General features: G+C 45.0%; 1 protein-coding gene across 1 annotated transcript in view; it reads right to left on the bottom strand.

Annotated features, from left to right (window-relative positions):
- Window positions 1-22,735, bottom strand: part of LOC129327125 (uncharacterized) — a 33,249-nt gene extending 10,514 nt beyond the window's left edge. Inside the window, exons 1-9 of the mRNA XM_054975580.1 lie at window positions 22,598-22,735; window positions 18,729-19,719; window positions 17,582-17,702; window positions 17,251-17,333; window positions 15,554-15,680; window positions 13,775-13,909; window positions 7,463-7,538; window positions 2,292-3,000; window positions 495-615 (exon numbers count right to left, since the gene is read on the bottom strand). Coding sequence (XP_054831555.1) covers window positions 495-615; window positions 2,292-3,000; window positions 7,463-7,538; window positions 13,775-13,909; window positions 15,554-15,680; window positions 17,251-17,333; window positions 17,582-17,702; window positions 18,729-19,439 — 2,083 coding nt within the window. The 5' untranslated portion in view covers window positions 19,440-19,719; window positions 22,598-22,735. The remainder of the gene's footprint in view (window positions 1-494; window positions 616-2,291; window positions 3,001-7,462; window positions 7,539-13,774; window positions 13,910-15,553; window positions 15,681-17,250; window positions 17,334-17,581; window positions 17,703-18,728; window positions 19,720-22,597) is intronic.
- Window positions 22,736-25,118: the final 2,383 nt, after the last annotated feature.

Below are 25,118 nucleotides of genomic sequence, written 5' to 3'. Positions count from 1 at the left end.
GAGTATTAGAAACAGATCCAGGTTGGAGTGGGGGATGCCTGTTTTAATTTAATACAGACTTTCATATCAAAGGGAAGCTTATTTCAGTGGGGAAATTCTCTAGTCTATCTCACTTTTTGATTGGACTTTCCAGATGGAGACAGTCGACTCCTATACAGCCGGGGCTTTTTTTCAGCAGGAATGTGGTGGAGTTCCGGAACCTCTTGAAAATGGTCACATGGCTGGTGGCCCCGCCCCCTGATCTCTGCTGCGCAGAGGGCAATCTAAACTCCCCTCTGTCTGGAGATCAGGGGGCGGGGCCACCGGCCATGTGACCATTTTCTCCGAGGGCAACCCACTGAGTTCCACCACCTCTTTTTCCAGGAAAAAAGCCCTGTATACAGCAAATTACATCTGTTCAAACTTCCTTTCCTGTGCAACTGCTGAAGGCACAGGAGTCTCTGCCTCACAGAAAAGTAAGGTACAGAGTGGTAAACAGCCCTGTGAATCCTTACCAAGGAACTTCATCTCTCCCTGGATGCTCTGCTTGGCTTCCCTGTACATCTCTCTCTGGGCAGAGCCCAGCAGCTCTACTTCTGCTTTTTGGGACTGCAGCCAGCTCTCCTGCAAAGGCCCCTGAAACAGGAAGAATCATATCAGAACTGATCGAGAGGCATCCCACTCCTCTTCTTTCAGTATTAATTCAAGAACCTGTTTTTGCAAACAACAAAAATCTCAGTAGCCATCATGAGGCTGTTCACCACCAAGCAAACTTCATCACTGTAAGGCCCAAAGAGGATTGACAGCTCAGTTTACTGTCACTGCTTCTGAGATTTTGGGAGGAAGGCTAGCAAAATTCCAACAGCTATAAAGCTTCTTCCATCACTAAAATAATAACAATAACAACAACATTCAATTTATATACCACCCTTCAGGACAATTTAATGCCCTCTCAGAGTGGTTCACAAAGTATGTCATTATTATCCCCACAACACCCTGTGAGGTGGGGCTGAGAGAGCTCTGAGAAAGCTGTGGCTGACCCAAGGTCTCCCAGTTGACTTCAAGCTGAAGAGTGAGGAATCAAATCTGGCTTGCCAGATTAGAGTCCTGCCACTCTTAATGACTATACCAAACTTTGCAGTCCCCGATCAACCTTCTTTGATGAGCCAGGTAAAGCTTCATCTGGGAATGTTTGATTCTCAGGTGTCTACTAGGCAGGGTTCCCAAGTCCCCCCGAGGCAACTGGTGGGAGGTGATGGGGTAGAGGAAACTTACCAGTGCCTGTGCAAGCGATAGCATCCCTGGCCAATGATGTCATTTCTAGCACAAGCTGGAAGCAATGGTGTTGTTCCAAGACCGATTCATTAACACTTGGCCCAAAACGTAGTTAAAAGACTAAGTGTTGGACTGAGCATTAAAGAATCCGCCCTGGCACAATGCTATTGCTTCCAGATCATGCTGGAAGCAAGGTCATTGAGCAGGCACACGATTGCACACATGCCCACTTCCCTGGCCTGCATTCTGCCAATCCGCTGTCAACTGGCAGACAGGTATAAATTGCCAGGACTTTGCCTGCCGTAAGCAGGCAGCTGGCAATACTGCTGCCAGGGGAAAAAAGGTGGCAGACTTTAACCTACCGCATAGTGCCAAATGTGAGGTTAAGGAGATCATACCCTCTCTCAAAATAAATATGAGTCCCATGACACCATGAAGACTATCAAAATTTCATTCTAGAATCAGATTGCATAGATTAGAGCCCACTTCTTCAGATGCTATGAGTGGATCCACTACAAAGGATTCTTAGGACTGAACAGTACAAAAGAATACACAAAAATGGAAAACCACTCCACCCCCTAGAATGATCAATGCTTATTCACAATGATAAGTTGTTTGTTCACCGTAATTCCATTGCCAATAACAGGGAATGTTTCTGTTGTGTAAGTGATGAATACACATAAGGCTGCTCAAATTCCAATAAAACATCTGAAAAGATTTTGGAGAGGCTACCAGTGGTATTATTTAGAACATAAATGTTAGTCATGGGCCCTAAACAACAGTATTCAACTTAAATATTTAATATTACTATTAATTGTTTCTAAAAATAATAGGACAAAGATGGGAATTCTTCAGCTAGAGTCTTTCCAAATGCGAGCCTTAGCATCTTTTAGAAGATGCACGTATTTCAAATGGACTTCAGCTGGTTAGCAAGAAGTCAGCCTTTCAGTTATAGCCTCTATACCATTTTAATTGAACAATCATGGATGATCCCAGCAACCCCACCCGTATTACGGACTATGAAGTTAAATCCCTACCTGCCATTTCTCTGCCTTGGCCTCTTGCTGGCTCATGAGGAAATCGTCCACCAGGGCTGCAGCTTCAGTGCAATTCTCGGGGTAGCCAGCCCTGATCCAGCTCTGCAGCTCCAGTGGCAGGATGGCCAGGAATTGCTCCAGGATCAGCAGCTCTAGGATCTGCTCCTTCGAGTGCCTCTCTGGCCTCAGCCATGAGCGGCAAAGCTCCTGCAGCTGGCTGTAAATCCGTCGTGGGTCTCCTACCTCCCGGGATCGGAACTGCCGGAAGTGCTGGCGCAGGGTTTCCATGCGGTTGGCTTCCCCACACAAGATAGCCGCCTTCACTTTCCCATAATCCTCTTTGTCTCTGGCCTCCAGGCCACCAAAAGCCCGCTGGGCTTCTCCACTGAGTGCTGGCAGGAGCCTGGCCGCCCACTCTTCCCTGGGCCATTGGCAGGCTTGGGCCACTTGCTCGAAGGCAGCCAGGAAGGACTTGGCATCCTCCCAGGGGCTGGGCTCCTTCTTCCACTCTGCATGAGAGGACTCCAGCCCCCTCAGAAACTCCTTCCATTGGGGTTCCCAGCATGGTTCCTCCCTGCCCTCTTGCCACGCTCTCCATCTGGGCTGCTCTGCCAGATATTCAGGCTGAATTGCCTGGACCGCTCCTCCTTTCGGGCCTGCAGAATTTTGCTCCATCATCATTTTTGCTGCTGGCTCTACACCTGCAAATCTAGAACAGTGATCCTGCTGGCAAATAGATTCTAGGCAGAAAATCTTTGTGGTTAAAATTTCCCGCAAACTCAAAGGAGGAAAAGGCTGAACTTCTGCTTCCTGGGCTCAAGTATTTTCACTGCAGGAGGCTGACCCTGGGTGAGGACACTGACTAGATGACAAGAATTGAAATTCTGGCACCCACCGCAATCCATGACTGTTCCCTGGAGGCATTTCTGATTTGAAAGGGGAAGTTCTTCTGGAGCTAAAGAGACACATAATGCTTAAAAAGAAGGGGGAGGGGCATACAGTTTGATGGACCACCTGAAATATACCGTTCCTTCTGGAAATGTGGTACAAATGGAAAAGAAGTTCCCATGAGAAGAGAGTCTAAACAATTTTAATAAAACCTAATATGACTAATGGTCTGAGTCCCAAGCCTGGGTTCAAATGTTACCCCCACCCTCTGTAGCCATGAATTCAACACCAAGCTTCATGCCACTCACTCTTCGTTTTGAAAAGGGCATGGAGGGTATAATATAAATGCTTCCTATAAGAGGTTTTGTGTTACACTGTTGTATCCTTCCCTTGTATCAGCAAACTATGGGCAGCCATTTTGTTTGGGGTCCATCTCCTAGCAAGGCCACCATCCTCAAGGCCCAAATGGATGTAGGGGGACACAGGCCAGGAAATATACCTACTCTCTGAATCCTTGGCAGTTCGTATAAGGTAAGGGTGTAGGATCCATGTGCAGACGAAGAAGGAGGAATCTGTTTAAATAGTCATTATGTAGTATAAACGGGAAGGCCTAGGCAAAGGCCTGTAGGGGTTAAACAAAAACTAGGGAGATTAAGGCAGCCAACTGGCAGCCATTTTAGGAACAGAGATTATGCCCAATCTTCAGATGATGTACTAAAGCTGAGACACAGTTCCTTGCTTAAAACTACTGGGTAAATCTGCAGGTGAGGTAAAATTTGAACTAACTTCCCATTTCATTACTTGGCGTAGCTGACCAAGTAGGGTTGCCAGTCCCCTGCTGGGGGCAAGGGATCCCCCGCTCCCACCCTCCACTACCCCATCCCATCCCTCCACTCCGCAGTGGGCCAATTTGAGTCCCAAAGAAGCTGAACTGGGACCACTAGGAGCCTAAATTGGCCCACCGCAGAGTGCGAGGGCACTCCTAAGGGCAGCACAAGGCCCTGCATGATGACATCAATTCCTGGAAATCATCTAATAATGTGAGGGCCAGGCTTCCCACCTCCTGTCCTGAGGGAGAGGGGACCTGGCAACCCTATCACCAAGCAATAAAAGAGAGAGCTCTTTGTTCAAATAAAACCTTCCCCTTTTAAATTATATTACTTTCCTCTTAACATGGCTTAACCAACTAATACTCTTAAACCAGGCAAGTATTTACCAGATGAAGTTTCCATCAAGCTCCCATACTGGGAAATTCTCTACCTGTTGAATATTTGCCTGCCATTCAGATGTCAAAGACATAGAAGCCATGCCAGCAAAGGAGGTGAAGTCCACGGACGTTTCTCCAGATTCTTAGGAAGTAGGAAGTTTTACAGACCTTCTCTGAGTTATTTTTTTAAAACCCCAAATACTTATTTTAAGAGCATCTGTTAGATTTTTTTACCCCACTATAACTGTAGTGATGGTCTCAGCACAAGTTTTATTTATTTCATTTATACCCTGCCTTCCCCCTCAATGGGAGCCCAAATCACCTCACATTGTTCTCTCCTCTATTTTATCCTCACAACAACCATGTGAGGTAGGTTAAACTACAAGGATGTGTGACTGAACCAAGGTCACTTGGTGAGCTACTATGGCAGAGCTGGTTTTTGAACCTGGGTCTCCCAGATCCTACTCTGACACTATATCCCACTGGACAGCAGACACTGTTGGAAGAAAACACCCTGTGACAGAGTGAAAGCTCCCAAATTAAACATGCCTCTTACATAAAGTTTCTGCTATGATCAATTCAATAGTCTTTAAGGTGCCACCAGACTCTTTGTTATTTTGGCTGTGGCAGATTTAATGTGGCTATCCCCTCTGGAACACTCTTTCCAGCTTCCTGCCCCACACCACCCTTTGCCTTTCCTTCTCTTTATTTCCAGAATCCCCATCAATTCAGGCTGAATAACCCAGCTTAGTCCACAGGTGTCAGAGCTTGGGAGATAAGCAGAGATGGCCACGGTCAGTACATGGACGGGAGAACACCAAAGAAAGAAGACTGGAGCTGCTATGCAGAGGAAAGCAATGGCAAACCGCCTCTGCTTATCTCTTGCCTGGAACACCTGTGGATTGGTGAGGGCAGTGTTGCCATGACAGCATGTTCTTTTGTTAAGAAAACTCACCTCTCCGGCAGCCATTCAGGAACAAAAGTCCTGCCACAGGAAGAAGAGAAAAGCCGCTTCCTCACTGGCATCCCCACCCCCTGCTCAGATTTATCAACTGCTACAAAGACTGGAGTTTAACCCTTCAAAGGTAAGAAGAACCACCGCGGGAACTGTGTTCTGCATCACGAAGCAGGTGCCAGAAAGACTTTTGGTTTTGTTCTTATGACAGAGGTCGCAAGGTCATTCCTCCCTGCCTCTTGTGGAAAAGAAGCCAGTTGTAAGCTCTCTGGGGCAGGGACCTCACCAACTGTTTTATTTCTTTAAAAAAATTATTAGCTGCCTTTCTACCTTACAGCACTCAAGGCGGCTTAACAATATTAATAAAACAACCACCATAAAAATATATAAAAGACCACAATTTACAACTATAATTTAGGACTGCCAATAAATAGAAAAACTAAATCAGCCACGGGCCATCTTAAATAGAACCATCTTTGACGGCCTCCTAAAGAACGAAAGCAAGAGGGCCAGGTACGCCTCCCTGGGGTAGACGTTCAACAAACATGGGGTTGCAACTTGCCACTGAAAAGACCTTCTCATGTACCCACCAAATGAGCTTCTTTAATGGGTGGTTTTAGGTAGGTAGCCACGTTGGTCTGCAGTAGAACAGCAGGATCTGAGTCCAGAGGCACCTCAGAGATCAACAAGATTTTCAGGGTAAGAGCTTTCAAGCGTCAGAGCTCCCTTGAGTGCCACTGGACTCAAATCTTGCTGTTCTGTAGCTGATGGGACAGTCAACAGGCCTTCTCCCTGTGATCTTAATGAATGCCTGGGCAGGAACATATGGGAGAAGACAGTCCTTCAGATATTAATGTAGGGCTTTAAAGACCAAAACCTTGAATTGTGCTCAGGAATGGATTGGTAGCCAGTATAATTGCTTAACATTGGGGTCACATGTTCCCAATAGTTGGCCCTGACCAGCAGTCTAGCAGCAGCATTCTACACTAGCTGCAGCTTCCGGAACCATCTTCAAGGGCAGCCCCAAGGAGATCACATTGCAGTAGTCCAGTTGAGATGTAAATAAGGCATGGATCACTGTGGCTAGATCTGACTGAGCCAGAAATGCGCATAGCTGATAAACCAGCCAAAACTGGGCAAAAGCACTCCGAGCCAATGCAGGCACTTCTCTGCCTTGCCAAGGTCAAGTTTCAGCTTGTTGACCCATATCCAGCCCATTACCAATTCCAAAAACCAGTTCAGAGCATCTACAGCATCACTGGAAATAGATTCAGCGACCACACAGTTGCACTGGAATCCTGTGAAAAAGGAACTTGCTCAGACTTGCCAATCTGAACTCACATCCAGCAAATTCTTGAATCCGTTTCAATCCGGCTTCAGGCAGAGATTTGGGACCCTCTGAAGCCAGCATAAACCCAGAATTTTTGTCATTGTGTCAGTGTGTGATGACCGTAATATCCAGGTTCATGCTGGAAGTGGTGTCAGGAGCACCACTTTTTTTTTTTAATTGCATGCCCTGCCCCCAGCCCTCCTGCTGGTTGCCAACACTGGGCTGGCAATCCTACTTGCTTTCTCCTTAATAACGGGGAAAAGTTGTCAAAAAGGGTAATCAAAGCTATCAAGGTGGTTGGAGTCCTTTCCTTACAAAGAACTGCTAAGGAGGTATGAAGCTTTTGAATTTAAAAAACAACGAAGTAAGGGAGGGGCGATAAAAATTTGGAGAAAGTAGATGGGGACTGGGATTTTTTTCCCCTTGTGGATTAAATTTATTGGTGGTTAGTTCAGGAAAGACCTAATAAAGTTTTTTGCATTTTTTAAAAATTTGCTACAACTTATAGGGATGGTAATTGGCTCAGGGTGCTTTTAGAGGCAGATAAAGCTATGAACATTTCTTAGTCATGAAAGACAACGAGAAGCAGAACAAGAAAGTGGAAATGATGCACATGCATTAACAGAAGTGTGCATTTAGTGTATATACACCTGGGTGTACATGTGATGTGTTTTATAAAATAATACTGCGATTTTACACATTGGTCATTAGCCGTGCTTGTGATTTTCAGCTCATCCTCCCCCCACACTGTTGCAGATAAAATAGAGCCTCCAGCTTCAGAGGCAGCCTACCTCCAAATACCAGATGCCGAGTGAAGACCAACAGACATCACCGTCATGCCTTTGTTCTGAAGCATCTGCTTAAAAGCTGTGAAAAACACAACAATGAATTAAATAGACATTGGTCTGCTCCAGCAAGACATTGCTGACGATTACTTTTTTTTTTTTTTTACATTTTTATCCCACCCTCTAAGGAGTTCAGGGAGGCACCCAAGGCTTTCTTTTCTTCATTCTAGTCGCACAAACCTGTGAGATAGGCTAGGCTAAGATGCCTTGATAGGCTCAAAGTCACCCAGTGTCATGGCAAGCGGGAATTTGAACTTGGGTCCCCCCGGTCCTAGTCCAACCATGATACCGCATGCATTTACTTTGATGGACTGCAGACAAAATCTCTTAAATATTTATATTTAAATTTTTCCCATATTTAAAAAGATGTCCAAAGTGGTTCAGAAGTAAAAGTTTTAAAAAATCCAAAGGGGAAAATAATATATTAATTTATTTTGAGCACACACAAAGAGCAGGAAAACAGCCAACCATCAGCAAGGTGAAAGAAATTCAAAACAACAGTACAGTCTGTAAGATTCTCTGTTGTGTGATCAGACGTATAAGAATTACACATTCAGGGGCACTGACAACGTTTTTTGGCCCTTTGGATGTTCTGGCCTCTAAGATGGTTTTCTGCTGTTGGTGGTTTTCTATCGAACAAGCTGAAAACATTGTCTTGTCAATACACTCCCTGGATTCTCTGGTGGCTAACCAAGTGAGTAAAGATTTCCCCACACTCAGGGTATCCATAAGGTTTCTCCCCTATATGAATCCTCAAATTTCTCCAAGAGGAAAATACTATTTCACATTTGGGGCACTCCAAACTTCTGTGAACTATATGAATTTTCTGATGTCTCTTCAAATGATTATACTTGCTGAAGGACATGCCCACCACAGGTCCATTCAGAGGGTTTCTCCCCTATAAGAATCCTCTAATGTTCTTCCAATCAGTTTCTCCTTTCAAGGTAACCTTCTTTCCTGTCCGTGCAGGCAAAGGGCCCTCTTCCATATGGCATTCTGAATGACACCTCAAAAAGATCAAGCGCAATACAGGGTTCCTCTCCAGTACCAACTCACAGATGCTGGACCGATCTCTGTTCTTCATGTTCAAAGCATTTTAAGACTTCCTTCTTGTATGTGTACTCAGATGTCCACTCAAACTATCTGTTTTATGAAAATTTCATAATATTTCTCCTGCACAACATGCAGTATCTTTACTGAGATCCAGTATCAGATTGGGTTCTTCCCTCGCCATAGGGCACGCTTGGAGGTTCTCTCTCACATGCACCCAATCAACTCCTGATCTAGACTGGTGTTTTCTCACTCTGGAGACCAAGGGCTGTTGAGGTCTTGGAGGCACAGTGGTTTCACTACAAGAAGCTGTATCCATTTCTGCAAACTCGTGGGATTCTGTCCCTCCTTGCTCTGGCCTTGTCCTCTGCTGCTTTTCAGGCTTGCATCTCTGCTGCTGAATCTCAGCAGTCACCAACATGTTCCTTTGGGTTAAATCCGGTATGGTCCTGTGCATTTCCTTTGGCTCATTCCTCTTCACTGAGAATTCTCTACCTTGAGCTTAATCCCCTTCCTGCCACCTGCAGAGACAGAAAGAGAGGAGCGTTCTGCACTATATAGCAACAATATTTGCATTTGGTGCAAAGTAAAGGTCAACTTTACAATTGTTACCAATTATGCAAATTGAGGGGTTGTATAATTGATTCTGCTTGTGTTAGTTGAGGGATGGCTGACACAAAGCTCTGGAGATCAGAACGGTCCCATTTTGACTTATCAGTCATGCCCAACATCATGTTATCCCAAGAAAAGCCCAAATTAAATGGACCAAGAATCCATCTATTCCCCCATCTTTTCCCTAAAGGTGACCCACCAGGCACTTCCAGGGATCATACAAGCAAGGGAAGGAAACCTGCCTCCCTAGCGCTCATTAGGTGTTTCCCATCAATTGGCAGTATTGTTATTTGACTAGTCCCATCAATACACATCGTGCTTTAAAAAGTTCAGGACCACAGGTTCCTTCTAAAAATGAAACACAGGAGACAACAAACATAAGAGAAATGGTGGATAAATGGGATAAAGTACATGACTTCTGTACACGAAAGGTTCCACTTTGGTGCCCTGGATAATTACAGTTCAGAAGGCCGTCAGACCCACTAAAGTCAAATAGGCACCATTTCCCAGTTGACATGCTGCCGACACTCTGGTACTGACAAGGTGACATTTGCTTTTGAAGTAGAGTAGAATGCAGTGAAATCCTCTATGCCTCCTGCAATGGTACATGGCTGCCCAGTTGCTAACAAATAGGATAAAGAGATTAGACTACTGTAACATGCTGTACATGGGGCTGCCCTTGAAGACAGACCAGAAACTCCAATCTATCCAAAACGCAGCAGGCATGGTTTTATCATAAGATGTCTATTTTTAAGGTCTTCGTGTTAGCTAGATGTCTGGGTTGAATTTAAGATGCGGATCCTTCAATTTAAAGCCCTTCACGATAGGGACCAAAATCCATAAACAATCACTCTCTCCTGTGTGGCAACTCTGGACATGACAATAAAATCTCCTTGCTGATCTGGTAGCACTGTTTAGAACCTCTACAACAGGCTCTCAGGTTTCAAATCCTGATGGTCTCAAGTGTTTTCCACATTTCTGGAAAGGTCAAGAGAAAGAATTTACTCTCCTGGTTTTCAGGAGAATTTATAAAGCAGAACTATTCAGGATAGTATTTGAAGATGCAGCAGGTTCTGAGCCCCGCAACATCTTAGGGGCCAACAAGATCTTCAGGGCGTAAGCTTTCAAGAATCAGCGCTACCTTCTTCAGTGAAGATGGTAAGAGGAATTTTTAAAATTTGGGCTGCAGGTGGTTTTCATTGATACTATTATTATGGCTTTAAATTGCATTAAGCAGCAATTTGAGGGAGAACCACAGAGGCAGATACAATTTAAATAAATAAATGTAGAGAGAGCAGAATCTGTGGCAAGAGTCCATAGGTCATGTTAGGGCATGGATCTGTTACCATCTTGCTTTTCAAACTGGAGTTCCAGGGAAAGTACTCACCACCAAAGGAATCTGAAGTGTCAGTGTCCCACATGGGTGCTCCGATGATTCATCAGTGTAGCTTTCTGACTGAAGCTTTTCCCACACTCGGGACACTCATAATGTTCCTGTGTTCTATGGGATTCCAGATGGATGATCAACTTATTTCTCCGATGCAAGTTTTTCCCACACTTGAGGCACATGAATGGCTTCTCTCCAGTATGGGTTCTGTGGTGACTTATCAGGTGGACCCTCTGTCTGAAAGATTTCCCACACTGCAGACATTTGTACGGTTTCTCTCCTGTGTGGATTCTCTGATGCCTCATTAATTCCCCTTTAGAAGTGAAGACTTTCCCACATTCAGGACATTTGTGCAGTTTCTCTCCGGTGTGAATTTTCTGATGCTTTAACAAAGTCTGCCGGTGTCTGAAGCGTTTTCCACACTGTGAACACTCATAGGGTCTCCCTTCAGTATGGACACCTTGGTGACTGTCCAGTGATGTTCTACAGTTGAAGCTTTTCCCACATTCGTAACACTGATAAGGTCTCTCTGCTGTATGTCCGATCAAACCGTACTCTGAGATTTCAAATTGTCTCTCGCCAGTATGGATTCTCTGGTGTTGTGGGATGTTTTCCCCCAATGTGGGACATTCAAAGGGGTTCTCACCAGTATGTACCATAACAAGTCCTGATTTGTAGCGATATTTTCTCCCATACTTGGAGAACAAGGGCTTCTGTCCCTCTGCAGGGACCAGGCTGGTTTTGCTAATAACCTCTGAGTGCTGGCCATATTCATTCTCTTCTTCTGCTGGCTTCTTTTGCTGCCAATTGGCTACATGGCTTTGCTTTGGAATTTCAGGCGTCCCTGGAATGTTCCATTGGGTTACTTCTGCCAACATCTCATGCATTTCCTTTGGGCCCATTTCTCCCTCTTGCGATTCTTCCATCTTGATGTGACTTCTCTTCTCCTCACCTGAAGAGACAGAGAAAGGAATTTTGTCCAGTGCTCTGGAGGTCTCTCTCTCTTTTAAAGTGTCTTGCTGCTGGCCTCCCCTTCTGCCATACAGCATGTGCTTGCTAAACGCCTCATTCTTCACCTGTCTCTACGAACACATTGCAGAAAGGTAACCCCGATTCTGTTCCTGGAAAGGTGTGCCTTATATAAATTCTGGAGATTAGGTACCTATACATTTAATCCAACTAGTCCTAGGGAGGCACCGATAGAGAACAGTCCTGCTGTGTTCCGTTGTGTCAGTCGCTCCTCACAACATGGTTTTCCTGGTGAAAGGGATTCAAAATAGACTCAAACTCTGAAAGAATTCCAGAGCTCTAGTGTCTTCAGCGGCCTCACAAAGTGCTCTTCCCAAGGAGCTTAGGGGAAAAGCAATGGCAAGAAGAACGGGGTAAATTTTGTTTATCTCAAATGTGATTACTTGTAAGTCAGTCCCACTAAGTCCAGTGGGAAATATTTTCAGTAAGTTTACAGGGCAATTCTAAGCAAAATTACACCTAAGGATTCCCAACTGGCCTGGAAAAAAGTGAATAGATACTTAATAGGCTGTTAGTTACCTCTATGACATGAAAACCTTCAACTGCCCATTTCCGCACATTAAGCCTTTAGTTAAAAGGTAAGACATTTTCCCCCAAGCCTTTTGTCAACCCTAGTTACATCTTTTTAAGTCCATTGGAGCTGTTGGGTTTAGAAGGGTTTAACTCTTTTTCAGGACTGCAGCTAATGTGAGTGTCAAACTCTAGAGGAACTAACAGGATTGCCAACTGTCCACTTCCAGAGGGAGAACCCCCACCAGCGCTCCTGTCCCCTCCAACAATGTTCAATGGGCAGTGGGAGAAAAAAATGAGGGAGGGACGGTGACACATGACATCGTGACTTCATTTCTGGCCAAAAAGCTGGAAGTGATACCACCCTGTCACAAAACACTCTGGGAATCCTCTCGATCTCTATGGTTTACCATAGAGATTGGGGGGATTCTTAAGAGTGTCATGCAATGTAGTGATATTACTTCCAGTTTTTCATCTAGATATGAAATTGCAGCATCGCTCAAAGCCATTCCCATGGGTCTCCGTTCTCTGAATCCTGCCAGTTGCCACCCAAAGGTTGGCAACCCCACAGATTAGAATGGTGGAATGTATTTAATGACTCCCACTGAGCAAAGTATGAGGCCTTCTTCCATCCTAAGAAGTATTTCTCTAACTTATGGGAGTCCTCCACTGCAAGAAAAGCCTCTTAAATTGGAAGGAAGATGGAAGAACTTCCTCCAGCCTAAGCCTGGACATATTCCACTGCCATTGCTGGACCTTGGAGCTGATTTAAAGAGCTGGACCTTGGAGCTGATTTAAAGAGGAAATGGGGAGGGGTGAGAATTAAGCACCTTGCTTGAAAGAAGAGATGGGGGAGGAGGGACTGTCAAATTGTTAGCCCTTAGCAAGTCCTTGTGGGCCCCCAAGCTTATTGCTGTGTCTAACAGTCATCTGACCTTTACCCATGTGGATGATGAAACCAGACAACTCAGGCCACCATAAACAAGATCAGGCTCTCTACATACTTGTGGGGCTTCCTTGCTAAGCAGGAAAATATGACTTTTTAAAAATTAAATGAAAAAAAGACATTTCACTCTGCCCCCACCATCCCCAAATGGCCTGACGAGGAATAATAGGATGCAGTAAATACTGAATGTTGAGAAGAGTTGCGTGTTAATTAAAAGGGAGGGGAAAGTCAGCCCGCTCCATCAGAATTCAGAGAATCATCAAAGAGGAGATTTTTAAGCGAAGTGCAATTTTCAAATCCCTTCCCTCCCCCAGGCTATTCCTTGTAGGCCCCAGCTTCTAACAGTAACATCTGTACCAAAAGTAGAATTACACATGCCAAATAAACCAATAGATTTTTACATATGAAAACAAGCAATACATAACTTTTTATAATACAGGGTATGGTATCAATATGTGAGTCCTTCTCTTGGCCTTTGTATAATCTCTCTCCTACAGAGATTCTCGTATCTTTATCAAGGCCTGATATTTGCTGAAAAACCCACCTACCCTGCCCAATACACCCAGTGGATATTCATACCTGTTCTTCCTATGGTGTTTAATAACAAAACTTTATTTAAACCTTCTACTGTGCCAGAAGAATAAAGGCTTCCCCATCTAAGCTGCCACCATGTATCCCCAAGTAGCTCTAAGGCTTCCTTCTGCAGCTCCGATGATGGACTCACATGTTTCCTTGAGTATCTCAGCCGGCATCAGCAAATTTCCTTGGGTCATTTCCGGGTCCAACCCAGGAGTTACTTCTGGCTCATTTCTTTCACAGGAAGAATTCCCCACCTTGAGCTGTCTTCTACTCCCATCACCTGCAGAGGCAGAAAAGAAGGATTTGTATGTTTCCAGGTGACCTCTGAACCCTTTCAGTCTACTTCCGGTTCTTTCCCCTTTCCACTGTAATCTGCCTCTCCTCTTCAACATTTCCGCTACAATCATCCTTTTTATTCTTGTCTTGATAACTAACATTCTGGGTACACCCCGATGAGGCCCTTCCACTCAGCACAGCAATGCCTTCTAGGTGAGTACGAACAACCGCATCCATTCTGATGCTATGAAACAGTCTTCTAGAAGACATAAGAACAGCCAAACCCTTTCTGCAGTTCTGGAGGCAATCAAAGACTGAAGTTTTAAAGAAGAGGCTTTTGGCTTCTTTGGATAAAGAGCAGCTGCATGGATGCTCTAAAAGAGGCCAGCATATATATGCATGTGCTGTTTACATTTGTTATTGCTGGCTTTTAGTGGTTATTTTTTAACAGAGCAAGGTTCAGATCCAATAGCACCTTTACGACCAACTAGATTTCCAGGGTATAAGCTTTCAAGAGTGTTCTTAACTATAGAAAGGTCTTTATTGGATTACATTAGAATATACAAAACAGAGTACACAATATATAGAATGATATAGCATACTAAGGTTAACAGCTAATATGAAAAGGAAAAGAGATTGACTAATGTTTAGCTACAAAGATACCTGAGCATCTGTCAGGATGGGTGCTCATCTTGTCGGAGGATGGCAAAGTAGAGGCAAGCCTCCTCTACCTCTCCCCTTTCTCCATCACAGATGAACCACACCACGAAAGACTTAAACCATCTTCCTCAGTGAGAAGGGATCCCCCTTCCTCCTTTTGAGTTAGGACCAGCCTTCCCAGACTCCATAGCCAAGGTAACCCCTAGTCATGTTGTCCATGTAGCACCCACGGAATCCAGCTTTTTATGATGGGACCAAAAGGCTAGAGAAACATCCATTTGTTCATCAGAAGACAAGAGTTTAAAGAAACGGCAACACCATGCCTCTTTTATGGCCTCTGTATCCTGAGACCAGCTTTTCTAGGACTTGAATCAGAAAAGTGAACTAAAAAGCCTGTTTGATATCCCTTTAGTGTACAACAGGAAGACAAGTGGGGCCTGCCCCCTCACACACACATGCAGATTCCCCTCCCCTTATAGGGCAAAGAAATCTGGAAGGAAGAGGAGGAGAGGAATTCCTCTTCAAACTTTCCCCCTAAAGGTTTTCTGGATGAGTTTAAAGACCTGGCTTTTCCAAAGGGATTTGAATTAGATTGATATGAAATGGTACAGCAGGGTACAAAATGGTGTGGTAGGTACGTGGCGCTATTGGGAAACTGACTTTTATTGATTTTTACTGTATTTTAAACTGTATTTTACTGGCGTTTTATTGACCTTTATTGTATTTTATTGTGTTGCAAACTGCTGTGGGGCCTTTTTTAGTTGAAAGGTAGGCAATACATCAACTAACTAAATTCTTCATATGATCTATGTTTGGAATTTGAAAGTGAGTCTCTGCTTCCTCTGTTAGATTCTTAAATGAGTACTGTTTCATATTACAGATATTTTAAAATCTGAAAGGGGCCAGAGGGAGGGAGGGAGGGAGGGAGGGAGGGAGGGATGTTTTCTTTCAGATCCTATAACTGGCAACCAGACACAGAGATGCTTACCCAAGGTATTTGCATTCCCACCATCCTCCTGCAGGACATGCCAAAAGATGGTCCTTTGGCTTGGCTGTGTCAAAGCCTCCTCAACCACGTGCAAAGATACGCCTGTCTCCTTGAGTTTCATGTGTGCCTGGGAAAAAGGAAAATGCCACCCAAACCCGTCAGATTGTGTAGCACAACATGCAGCTTTAAGGCTCAGACCTCAGATCATAGCTTTTATGTCCAAATTCCAGTTCCTTTCAAGTTACAATCCAGTCCATTCATGGGAACCCACCCTTCTAGCATCCTGTAATCATCCCAATTTAAAGAATACAAAGAAAAATTATGATAAACCTATATACAATAAATACAGCCACTTGCCCAGCTGTTAGAGATGATTTTTACTCACAGTGTCCAGATACGAAGCTTTCATAAAGTGAGTTTACCAGGTGGGGGAATAGGGAGCCTCCACATTACCCATTTAGCAACTTCTTTTACCTTGCTTTTCTTTCAAGGAGATCTCAACAGTATATAATTCTTCCTTGCACATTTTATTCTCACAACAACATCTCTGTGAAGCAGATGAGGCTGAGATCGAGTGACTGGCCCAAGGTCACCCAGAAAACTTCCATGGCAGAGAGGAGATTTGAACCCGCGGCACTCAGATGCTATTTCAACTGCTTCTCCCTGCATACCTCTCTCCTCTTCATAACTATATTCTTACTAGATGCCTGGCCTTCCACAGATGACAACAGGGACTGACTTGTGCACATTTATAAAAAAACATTGTGGAAACTGGCAAGTTAGAGTGGATCCAGCCCATTGTTTTAATTTAGGATACCGTGGGGGATCCATCATCTCAGGAGTCTTCCTCCAGCCTAAGGAGCCACTTAATTTGGAGGAAGCTTCTTACATTGGAGGATGGCTTCATATTGGAGTCAAAGAGAAAGGTGGTGAATGAATGAATGAATGAATAAATAAAATTTGTTCCATGGAGTGGTAGAATAGGGGTAGGATCCACCCCACTACATAGAAAAACACAACTGTGCTATCAAGATGGCAGGCTGCACGTTACACTGGGTCAGATCCTACCCCACTGCTCAGCTAAGTACCTTAGCATTCATGTATATTTACAGACACGAGCACCAGACATTAGATCCATGCATTTTTAACTTTTATTTATTTATACCCCACTTTTCTCCTCAACTGGGACTCAAAAATGCTTAGAACCTACATTTTCTCACAACAACCTTGTAAGGTATGTTAGGTTGAGAGAAGCTGACTGGCCCAAAGTTACCCAGTGAGCCTCCAGGGTAGAAGTGGGGATTTGAACCTGGGTCCTCCCAGGTTCTTAATTTAACATCCTATCCACTACACAATGCTGACCCTCAGTATTTGATCCCCACACAGAGCTTGCAACTCCCATGTGCAAGTGTCTAAAACCACAGACCTCCAAACATCTTCTTTAAAAGTGAAATAGGGAGAGGGGACAGCTACCAGACACTCAGGGTCATAGAATCATAGGGTTGGAAGGGACCTCTAGGGTCATCTAGTTCAAACCCCTGCACAATGCAGGAAGTTCACAACTACCCGCCTGACTGCCCCGTGATCCCTGCTCCATGGATCCTCTGCAGGGACATGAAGAGTCAGGGCGGGTTTTTTGCCTCATCCAGAGCCACGGCCACGCCAAGTATAAATTGGCTCTGCAGATCATCACGTACCTTGGCCCGTTCACCTTTAGCTGTCTCCTGTCCTTCCGGGGGTATCAATGAAGGGGGCAAACCAGAACATTCAGGTCTATGGCCTATGAAGAACAGAAGAGAGACTTTAGAAGGAAAATTGGTCCATATCTTTAAGGCGACCAGATATAAGAGAGGACAGGTTTCCTCTCCCATTTATAGTTGCATGCAGACAGGGAATTCCAAAATTGGGAAACTGCCCATCAGTCAAGACATGGGGAGGAAGTTCAAAGGAGGGAACTTGCAGCCACAACTGATCATCTGAACTATCTCACACAAGTGAAAGCTACAAAACAGTTAACTAAGTACTGACCTGGAGAACTGATCACCCCGCTGCTGCTCTGCTCGGTGTCTTTGTAGATCTGTCTCTGCACAGGGTCTGGGGGCTTCATCTCTGCATCCAGGGAACCCAGGCACACCTCCTGCAATGGCCCCTGAAAGAGGAAATGATTCCCATCAGAACAGACGGCCAAGGCTAGGGAAGAGGGCTTGGTGGTCATTTCCACCAATAGAAGGGATTTCTGTCAGCATTTTGGAGCTCAAAATGCTACTCTTGTGGGAGATGAGACTCTTGGGAACAGCATGAGAGGTGAACTGGGGGTCTGCAACAGAAGGAGAGGAACTGGTCAAATGAAAAGTCATTAACAACAACAATGGATCTCAGCTACTGCATGTGTGCTACCCGTCTGCATCCAGTCTCATGGAGGCGGAACCCCCATTTCCCTAGCATTCTCTCTGTTGCTGCAGATTCCAACCCTTGTGGAATCTTTGCAGAGGAATAGCATTGTGGGTCAGGGGGCCACTGCAGTGAGGAGAAGGAAGGGGGAAACCTGATGACCAATTCATCCATGCTGTGCTGAAAGAAGAGAAAGGAAAAGGAGATTTAGCCCCTTCCTCCTCATTACTGCAGCGGGCCAGCCCACAAGACTACTCCTCTCTATGGGTCCTGCGACCCTTGGGATGACCATTCAGGTGGAATGGACTGCTGGAAGAAAGAGGAATGCAGGAAAATGTGGACCGTCTGCTGGCCAGTATCCAATCATGAGTGCATAGAAGGCACAGGGAGTTTGCCTGCAGTCCTCTCTTTCCCAGCACCTCCTGCTTATCCTTGGAAAAGTCACTCCGGGCATACTTTGGGAGGACGCAGAGTACTAAAGAAAATTATGATGTCTAAAAACAATAATGACTCTATCTAAGTGAAAGTTATATTAACTCATCGTGGTAACAACTTTACCAGGGATGGATATTCCTCGCAGCTGCAGCAGCAGAAAGTGTGGTATTTCCTCCAACTGGAGACTCCCTAAAGTGTGAACCTGATCATCTATAAGGAGCGTCTAAAACTACTTTTATTTGAAATGGACTTCAAGGGTGTAGCCAAGCCATTCAGGAAGGTTTCAGCCTTTCTTACATGCTATCATTTCTACCTATTTTTAACTGGAGATTAAATGCTGATTCCTTACCGGCCATTTCTTTGTCTTGGGCCTCCCTTGCTGGCTCAACAGGAAATCCTCCACCAGGGCTGCAGCTTGGGTGCAATTCTCAGGGCCACCTGCCCTGATCCAGCCCTGCAGCTCCGGTGGCAGGATGGCCAGGAACTGCTCCAGGATCAGCAGCTCCAGGATCTGCTCCTTCGAGTGCCTCTCCGGCCTCAACCACTGGCGGCAAAGATCCCGCAGCTGGCTGTAAATCCGTCTCGGGTCTTCAACTTCCCGGGAGCGGAACTGCCTGAAGTGCTGGCGCAGGGTTTCCATGCGGTTAGCTTCCCCACACAAGATGGCCTCCTTCACTTTCCCATAATCTTCCCTGTCTCTGGCTTCCAGGCTGTGGAAGGCCTGTTCGGCTTCTCCACTTAGCGCCGGCAGGAGCCGTGCCGCCCACTCTTCCCTGGGCCACTGGCAGGCTTGGGCCACTTGCTCGAAGGAGGTCAGGAAGGCCTTGGTATCCTCCCAAGGGTTAGGATCCTTCTCCCACCCTGCATGAGGAGAATCCAGACCCGTCAAGAATTCCTGCCACTGAGCTTCCCAGTGCTGGCGCAGACCCTTGTATGGCTCCTCTTTACATTCATGTAGTGCTTTCCATCTAGACCGTTCCACCATCTCTTCTGGCTCAATTGTGCTGTTTGTTTTTCCGGCTCCTTTTTCAAGTTCTGGGCCTGCAGAGGTTTGCTCCATAGCTTTCTCTTGTGCCTCTCTCCTTTAAAAAATCCAGAACAAGAGCAAGTGAAGATCCCTCTCTGACAGATCAGTTTGAGGCAGAAAATCTTTATTCTCCAAGTCCCGGTCTTCCTAAAAACACAAAGGAAGAAAAGGCCCAACTTCTGCCTCTTACATTCCCTGAAGCAGATGACCCTTCCCCAAAGCTTATGAGGAAGACTTGCTGTCAGAGGCCACTGGAGGTCTAAGGCCATCCTCGGGAGACCATTTTGATTTACAAGGGGAATTTCTTCCTAGGCTGAAGAGACACACAATGGGATAGTTAAAATATCACGGAGAGACACAATTTGGACAGAGCACTTCCAAAATTCACATCCCAAAGGTGAGGCAAAGTAGAAAATAAACACCCATATCTGTGAATTTATCAACAGCTAAAAGTCTCAGCCCTGCACCATGTAGTCCCTGGTTAAGATCCTCCCTCAGCTATGAGTCAAAATGACGCTTTGGGGGATCTCAGCTCCCTTCCTAAAATGTTAGGGGGGGCAGAATGCAGGAAGAGGCTATTCCTATGCAGAATGGCACCTCCTCTTGTGGCAGCAGGCCCAGCTGTGGAAATCCATTTTGCTCCTGTCTCCTAGCAACGCCTCCATGCTTAAAGCTCCAGGCCTTTGGAAAAGAGCCTGAGAAGAATTTGCATTCCTTTGGCCTCTGGCTATTTATTTTTTATTTTATGTTTATTGAAGGTTTAAGCATTAGACATTAATTTCTGAAAGCTACAATGTAGAGCAGGATGCAAGTATCATTTCAAAATTTAACAAAAGGCATCTAGTTTATAGCAAATGTATTCAATCTCTTGTATTACAATAACTTCTTTTTTTGGTCTAGGAGAAAACAAATTCCCATTTAACCACTCTTTAACTACTGAAGTCAAATTCTTTAATAAATTCAGTGCCAGGAGCAAGAATGGCTTTTTAGACTCTTCTCATAACAACACTGATGACACAGTTATATTTTTAAAAAATGTGGTTTGATTAAGGTTTCCAGGAGGCCTGAAGAAAAAGACGTCTCATCCCATAGAGGCTTAATGTGTGAAAATGGACAGCTGAAGATATTCATGGGTTGGAGGTCAATAGCATTACTTGGGAAACAACATTCTCTCAGTCTAACATAACTCACAAGGATGTTATGAGGATGAAATGGAGGGGAGAGAGAGATTGATTGCATTTAAATCGTGTTGCCCGCTGGCCAAGAGAAAAATGTATCTGCTAATGTTATGTTTTTGTAAACTTGCATTTATTTACCCTACAGCATTGTTTATGAAATTGTCCTTGATACTGACTGTACTGTTCTCACATTGCGTAATCCGCCTTGAGTGAGAAAGGCAGACTATAAATGACATAAATAAATAAATAAAATAGAAGCTTAATATGTGGAAATGGGCAGGAGGGATGGAAGGAAATAACATCAACTGGGAAATCTCCATAAAAGGGACAGGACATTTTTCCAGGACAATTGGCAGCCCTAAACATAATCAGCCTCGTGTGTGTGTTATGTGCCACCAAGTCGCCTCCAACCTATGGCGACCCACCATCATCAGCCTTAGTGTGGTCTAAATGGGAAGGGGATGATGGGTCAATGAAAACAGAACTCCTTATCATGCTTAAGCGTTTTTACAATGTTCAAAGCTCTTCCTGTACATTATTGCAGCAATTCTTACAACAGGCCTGAAAGACAGACCACTATTATGATACCTATATTACAGACTGGAAGAATTGAGGCTGAAACTGACATACATACTTATATGCATGCCAGGAATAGGCAGAAAGTAGATTAGTGCCATGTGTTCAGTACATCACCTAGTAGAGATTTTCCAGGTTCCCACCATCCCACACTCTGAGATTCATGCGGAGGGTGTATGGTGATGGCATAGGGAGGGGGGGGGGGGTCTGATGATGTCACACTGAATAATGGTACTTCCACTCACTATTATGAAAGGTACCATGTGACATCTGTAAATGCATGCAATCACAAACACAAGGCTTCGAAGAGATAAACTGATATAATAATCACTATAATCACTAAGGTGGCCTGGAGGAAAATGTCCTGTCCGTTTAAAAGAAGTTTAATGGGGATGTTATTTACCAGGTGGTGTAATTTACCTCCATGCCATGAAAAGCTTCAGCTCTCCATTTGTACACATGGCCTCTCGCCGGCCATACCACTGAAGACCATCCACCACCCATGCAGGAGCTCGTAAGTGTGACACAGGGCTTGATGTAACAGCCAAGCCCTGCGCCTAAAATGCTGTATTTTAATATTTATATCCACCAATTGAGAAATTTTTATTGTATATGGAATAGTGTTTTAATGTTTATTTATAATGTTTTAATTGTTTTTAAACTGTATGTTATTAATTGTATGTTGTCACACCGCCCTGAGCCCGTCTAACGGGGAGGGCAGGGCGGTCTAGAAATGTAATAAATAAAATAAATTAAATGTCTCAAGGGACAGGGCATTCTCCTCCAGGCCAGCTGGCAAACCTACCCCTATTCCCTGTGCATATGTGCTAAAAGAAAACTGCAGAGAATAACCAAGCTCTGGGGAGAGGACCACCCATGATGGCTAATAGGTCCCTAAGAGCAGACTGGAGTATGCCAGCATTTTTATAGGGTGTTTGCATAGTTGTTATATTTTTCCAGGTGAGAGGAAATGATATACCTCACCTATTTTTAATTTACCCAGTCCTTTTTTTTTAAGTCACAGGTACTAATTCCATGTTGCAATGAGTTCCACAAGCTGGTTCTGCACACAAGCCTTAAATTTTGCTTGCTTGTTGAAGTCAAAGGGTGTTCAACTCTAAGAAATCTGGAGGATTTCACAGTACCCCTCTCTCTCTCCTGCTTTTGTCTTGCCGATTTCAAAAGGGTTTAAACTTGGTCTAAAGCCAGCCACAGGAGGAGCGGCAGTGTGTTGCGGAGGTAGGCTGGACTGCACCACTTCAGGATGTGAGGGAGGACTGATGTGGTTCAAAGTTCCTTTATATACATAATTCCGCGAAACTGAAAAGCTAACCCACAAAGGGCTAGGTCACAGCCTTTTCTTGACCGGCGATTTTTTGTTTTATCAGGAGGGAATTTTTTTACAACGGGAATAGGAAAAACATAACTCTCCCCCACCTGCAGTCCGAAGTGCTACAGTCCGTTTCCCCGGTCCATTCTGCGGCAGGTCTAGACCAGGCCTTCCTTCCCAAATGCGCTTGGCCTTGCAGTTTTAGTAAACCCGGCTTTAACCATCGCTTCCGATGCCGAATGGAATCCCCGTTTCAATGTATTCAAACGGCGCGGCTCTTTAATCCGCTTTAGACACAATACAATGGGATCAGACACTTGTGTGGCCAAGGCGCCCTGTCTGGGGGTGGGGGTGGTGGGTGCCTTTTCTTTTCTTGGCACCGGGAGAGGAGGGGAGGGGAGAGCCGCAGAAGCGAATGCAGCCCTCCCGAGCTTTACACGCATTCGCCTGCGAAACACCAGCCTGCATAAATTGCTCTTTGCCGGAGAATAGAAAGGAAGAGATTGCAGTGGGAATTTAGATGGATGGGGGGCATTTGCACTTTTGCAGGACTTTTCCTTCCGTTGGAGGATGCGAGGACGAAGGGGTTAAGGGAAAGACTTTCTGGGAAAGACGTCAGGCTTTGAGCGAAACCAGCCTCTCTACCCACCGCGGGGGGGGGGGTGTACCTTCCAACCCCCCTTTTGCTTGGGGTCTGCTGCTCAGCTACCTATTCCCTCCACCCGACTTTTATGCGCACATCCTCCCCTGGATCCACCCCTCTCCGCTTTCTTATCTCCCCCCTCCCCCATGATCCGCCTTAACTCACCTCTCCCGCAGCCTTTCCCAAACAAAAGTCCCTCCAAGGAGAGAGGAGGGCTTCCCCATTGACGTCCCCGCCCCCTTCTCCTGTTTCTCCAAGGCTGCAGAGACAAGAGTTTTAACCTTTCAAGCGCCTGGGAGGAAAAGCATCCCAGATGCAAGCCTGCCTTTTCCATCACGCCCGGAGGGGGTTGCATTTGGATTGCAAGCCTCCGAAAGGCCTTTTGCTTAAATGGCTTCTTTGTTTGATGTTACTTGCAAAGATCCAAGTATGTGGAAGATGCTGGTGCAGCAAAGCCAGGAGTCTAGTAATATCTTGAAGACTCACGAAATCGTTTTTCAGCTCGAGGTTTTGTGACTCCGAGCCCACTTCCTCAGAGGCATGAAGGGTACATCTGACTGGCAGCTATATTTTATAGTCAAAGGTGTAGATGGCAGAAAGGCAGGAGATGTTAAGAGGAGAAGCCAGTTTAAAAACAAGGTCTAATAAAAAGGTTTATAGCTATTTATACCCCATGTTTCTCCTTAACAGCGACCAAAGCAGCATGAAACAATGTTGCCCCTTGCTCCATTTTATTCTTACAACAACCACCCTATGCGGTAGGTTGAGCCGACAGAGTGACTGGACCAAGGTCATCCAACGAGCTTCCATAGCAGAGCGGGGGTTCCAACACAGACAATCCAAATCCTTTTTTGACTCTCTAAACACTACACCACTACTCAGAATAATGCTCTAGGAATCATAAGAGTTGGGATAGTGTGGAAAATCAATGTTCCTTTTCATGAATTTCAAGCAACCCCATCTGACTCAAGATGCACAAGAATCTCATATTCAAGCCAAAATATGTTCCCATCTCAGCTGGCCAGAAGAGTCTTGGAAGTAGCCACTGGTTAGGTTAGCTAAGGAAAGACAAGAAGTCTCTAGGCTTGCCAGCTGACCTGGAGAAAAATGTCGTCCCTTTTAACAGAGGTTTAATGCAGCATTATTTACTAGGTCGTTTTATTTACCACCATGGGGGGGGGGAAGTACAGCTGTTCATTTCCACACATTAAGCCCCTCTTACAGGGATAGGACCCCCCCACCCTCACCTCACAATCCTTTTATTGCCTTCTCTGATCAGTTGAGGCTGTTTTAGAGTGTGAAAGAGTAAGAATTCTCTTCCCATAGATTCTATCGCCCCACCCCCCTGGTCTTTGTGTTTCTGGTTGGGTCACCATATCCTGAATAGTAGGCATCCTGACTAGCAGGCAGCAGGTTTGAAGCCACAACTCATACAGAGAGGTGACGGTCAGCTCACGGTCAAGAATGACTGAGGGCCAAATCAAACAAGATGCTCCATAAAATGCCTTCTTGACCCCAAATGACCCCATGGAGTCTTCAGTCCAGAAGTCCATCTGAACACTCCTGAATCATTGGTGGATGTAGTAGAAAACAGGGAGGAACAGTCTTCAGACACCAACCCTGAAAGTCTCACATTGCCCACACAGTTCCAGCTTCCTGATACCACTCCCCGCAAGTATACAGAGGAGATTTCACATTTATTCATTTATGTTAAATATTTCTACCCACCTTTTGACCACATGGCCCCCATGGTGGCTCACAACTCATCATTTATTGCAATATTAACAGAAGGATCCCAAGACAATTAAAAAATATATTTTTAAAAAATCATCTGATAAAAAAACCTAGAGAAAAGCAAAGCATTAAAAAACCAAGTCCCATCATCTCAGCCCAGAAGACTAAATAATACCACCCTACATGGCACTCCATGGCCATCTGGCCAGAGGCAAAATGGCGTTCCTCTCGTGGCTGCCATCGTGGGGCAA

Source organism: Eublepharis macularius, chromosome 4 (genome assembly GCF_028583425.1).
Source record: "Eublepharis macularius isolate TG4126 chromosome 4, MPM_Emac_v1.0, whole genome shotgun sequence".
NCBI classification, from domain to species: domain Eukaryota; kingdom Metazoa; phylum Chordata; class Lepidosauria; order Squamata; family Eublepharidae; genus Eublepharis; species Eublepharis macularius.
Note: the sequence above shows the minus strand (reverse complement) of the source record. Positions and strands in the feature narration are given on the sequence as shown.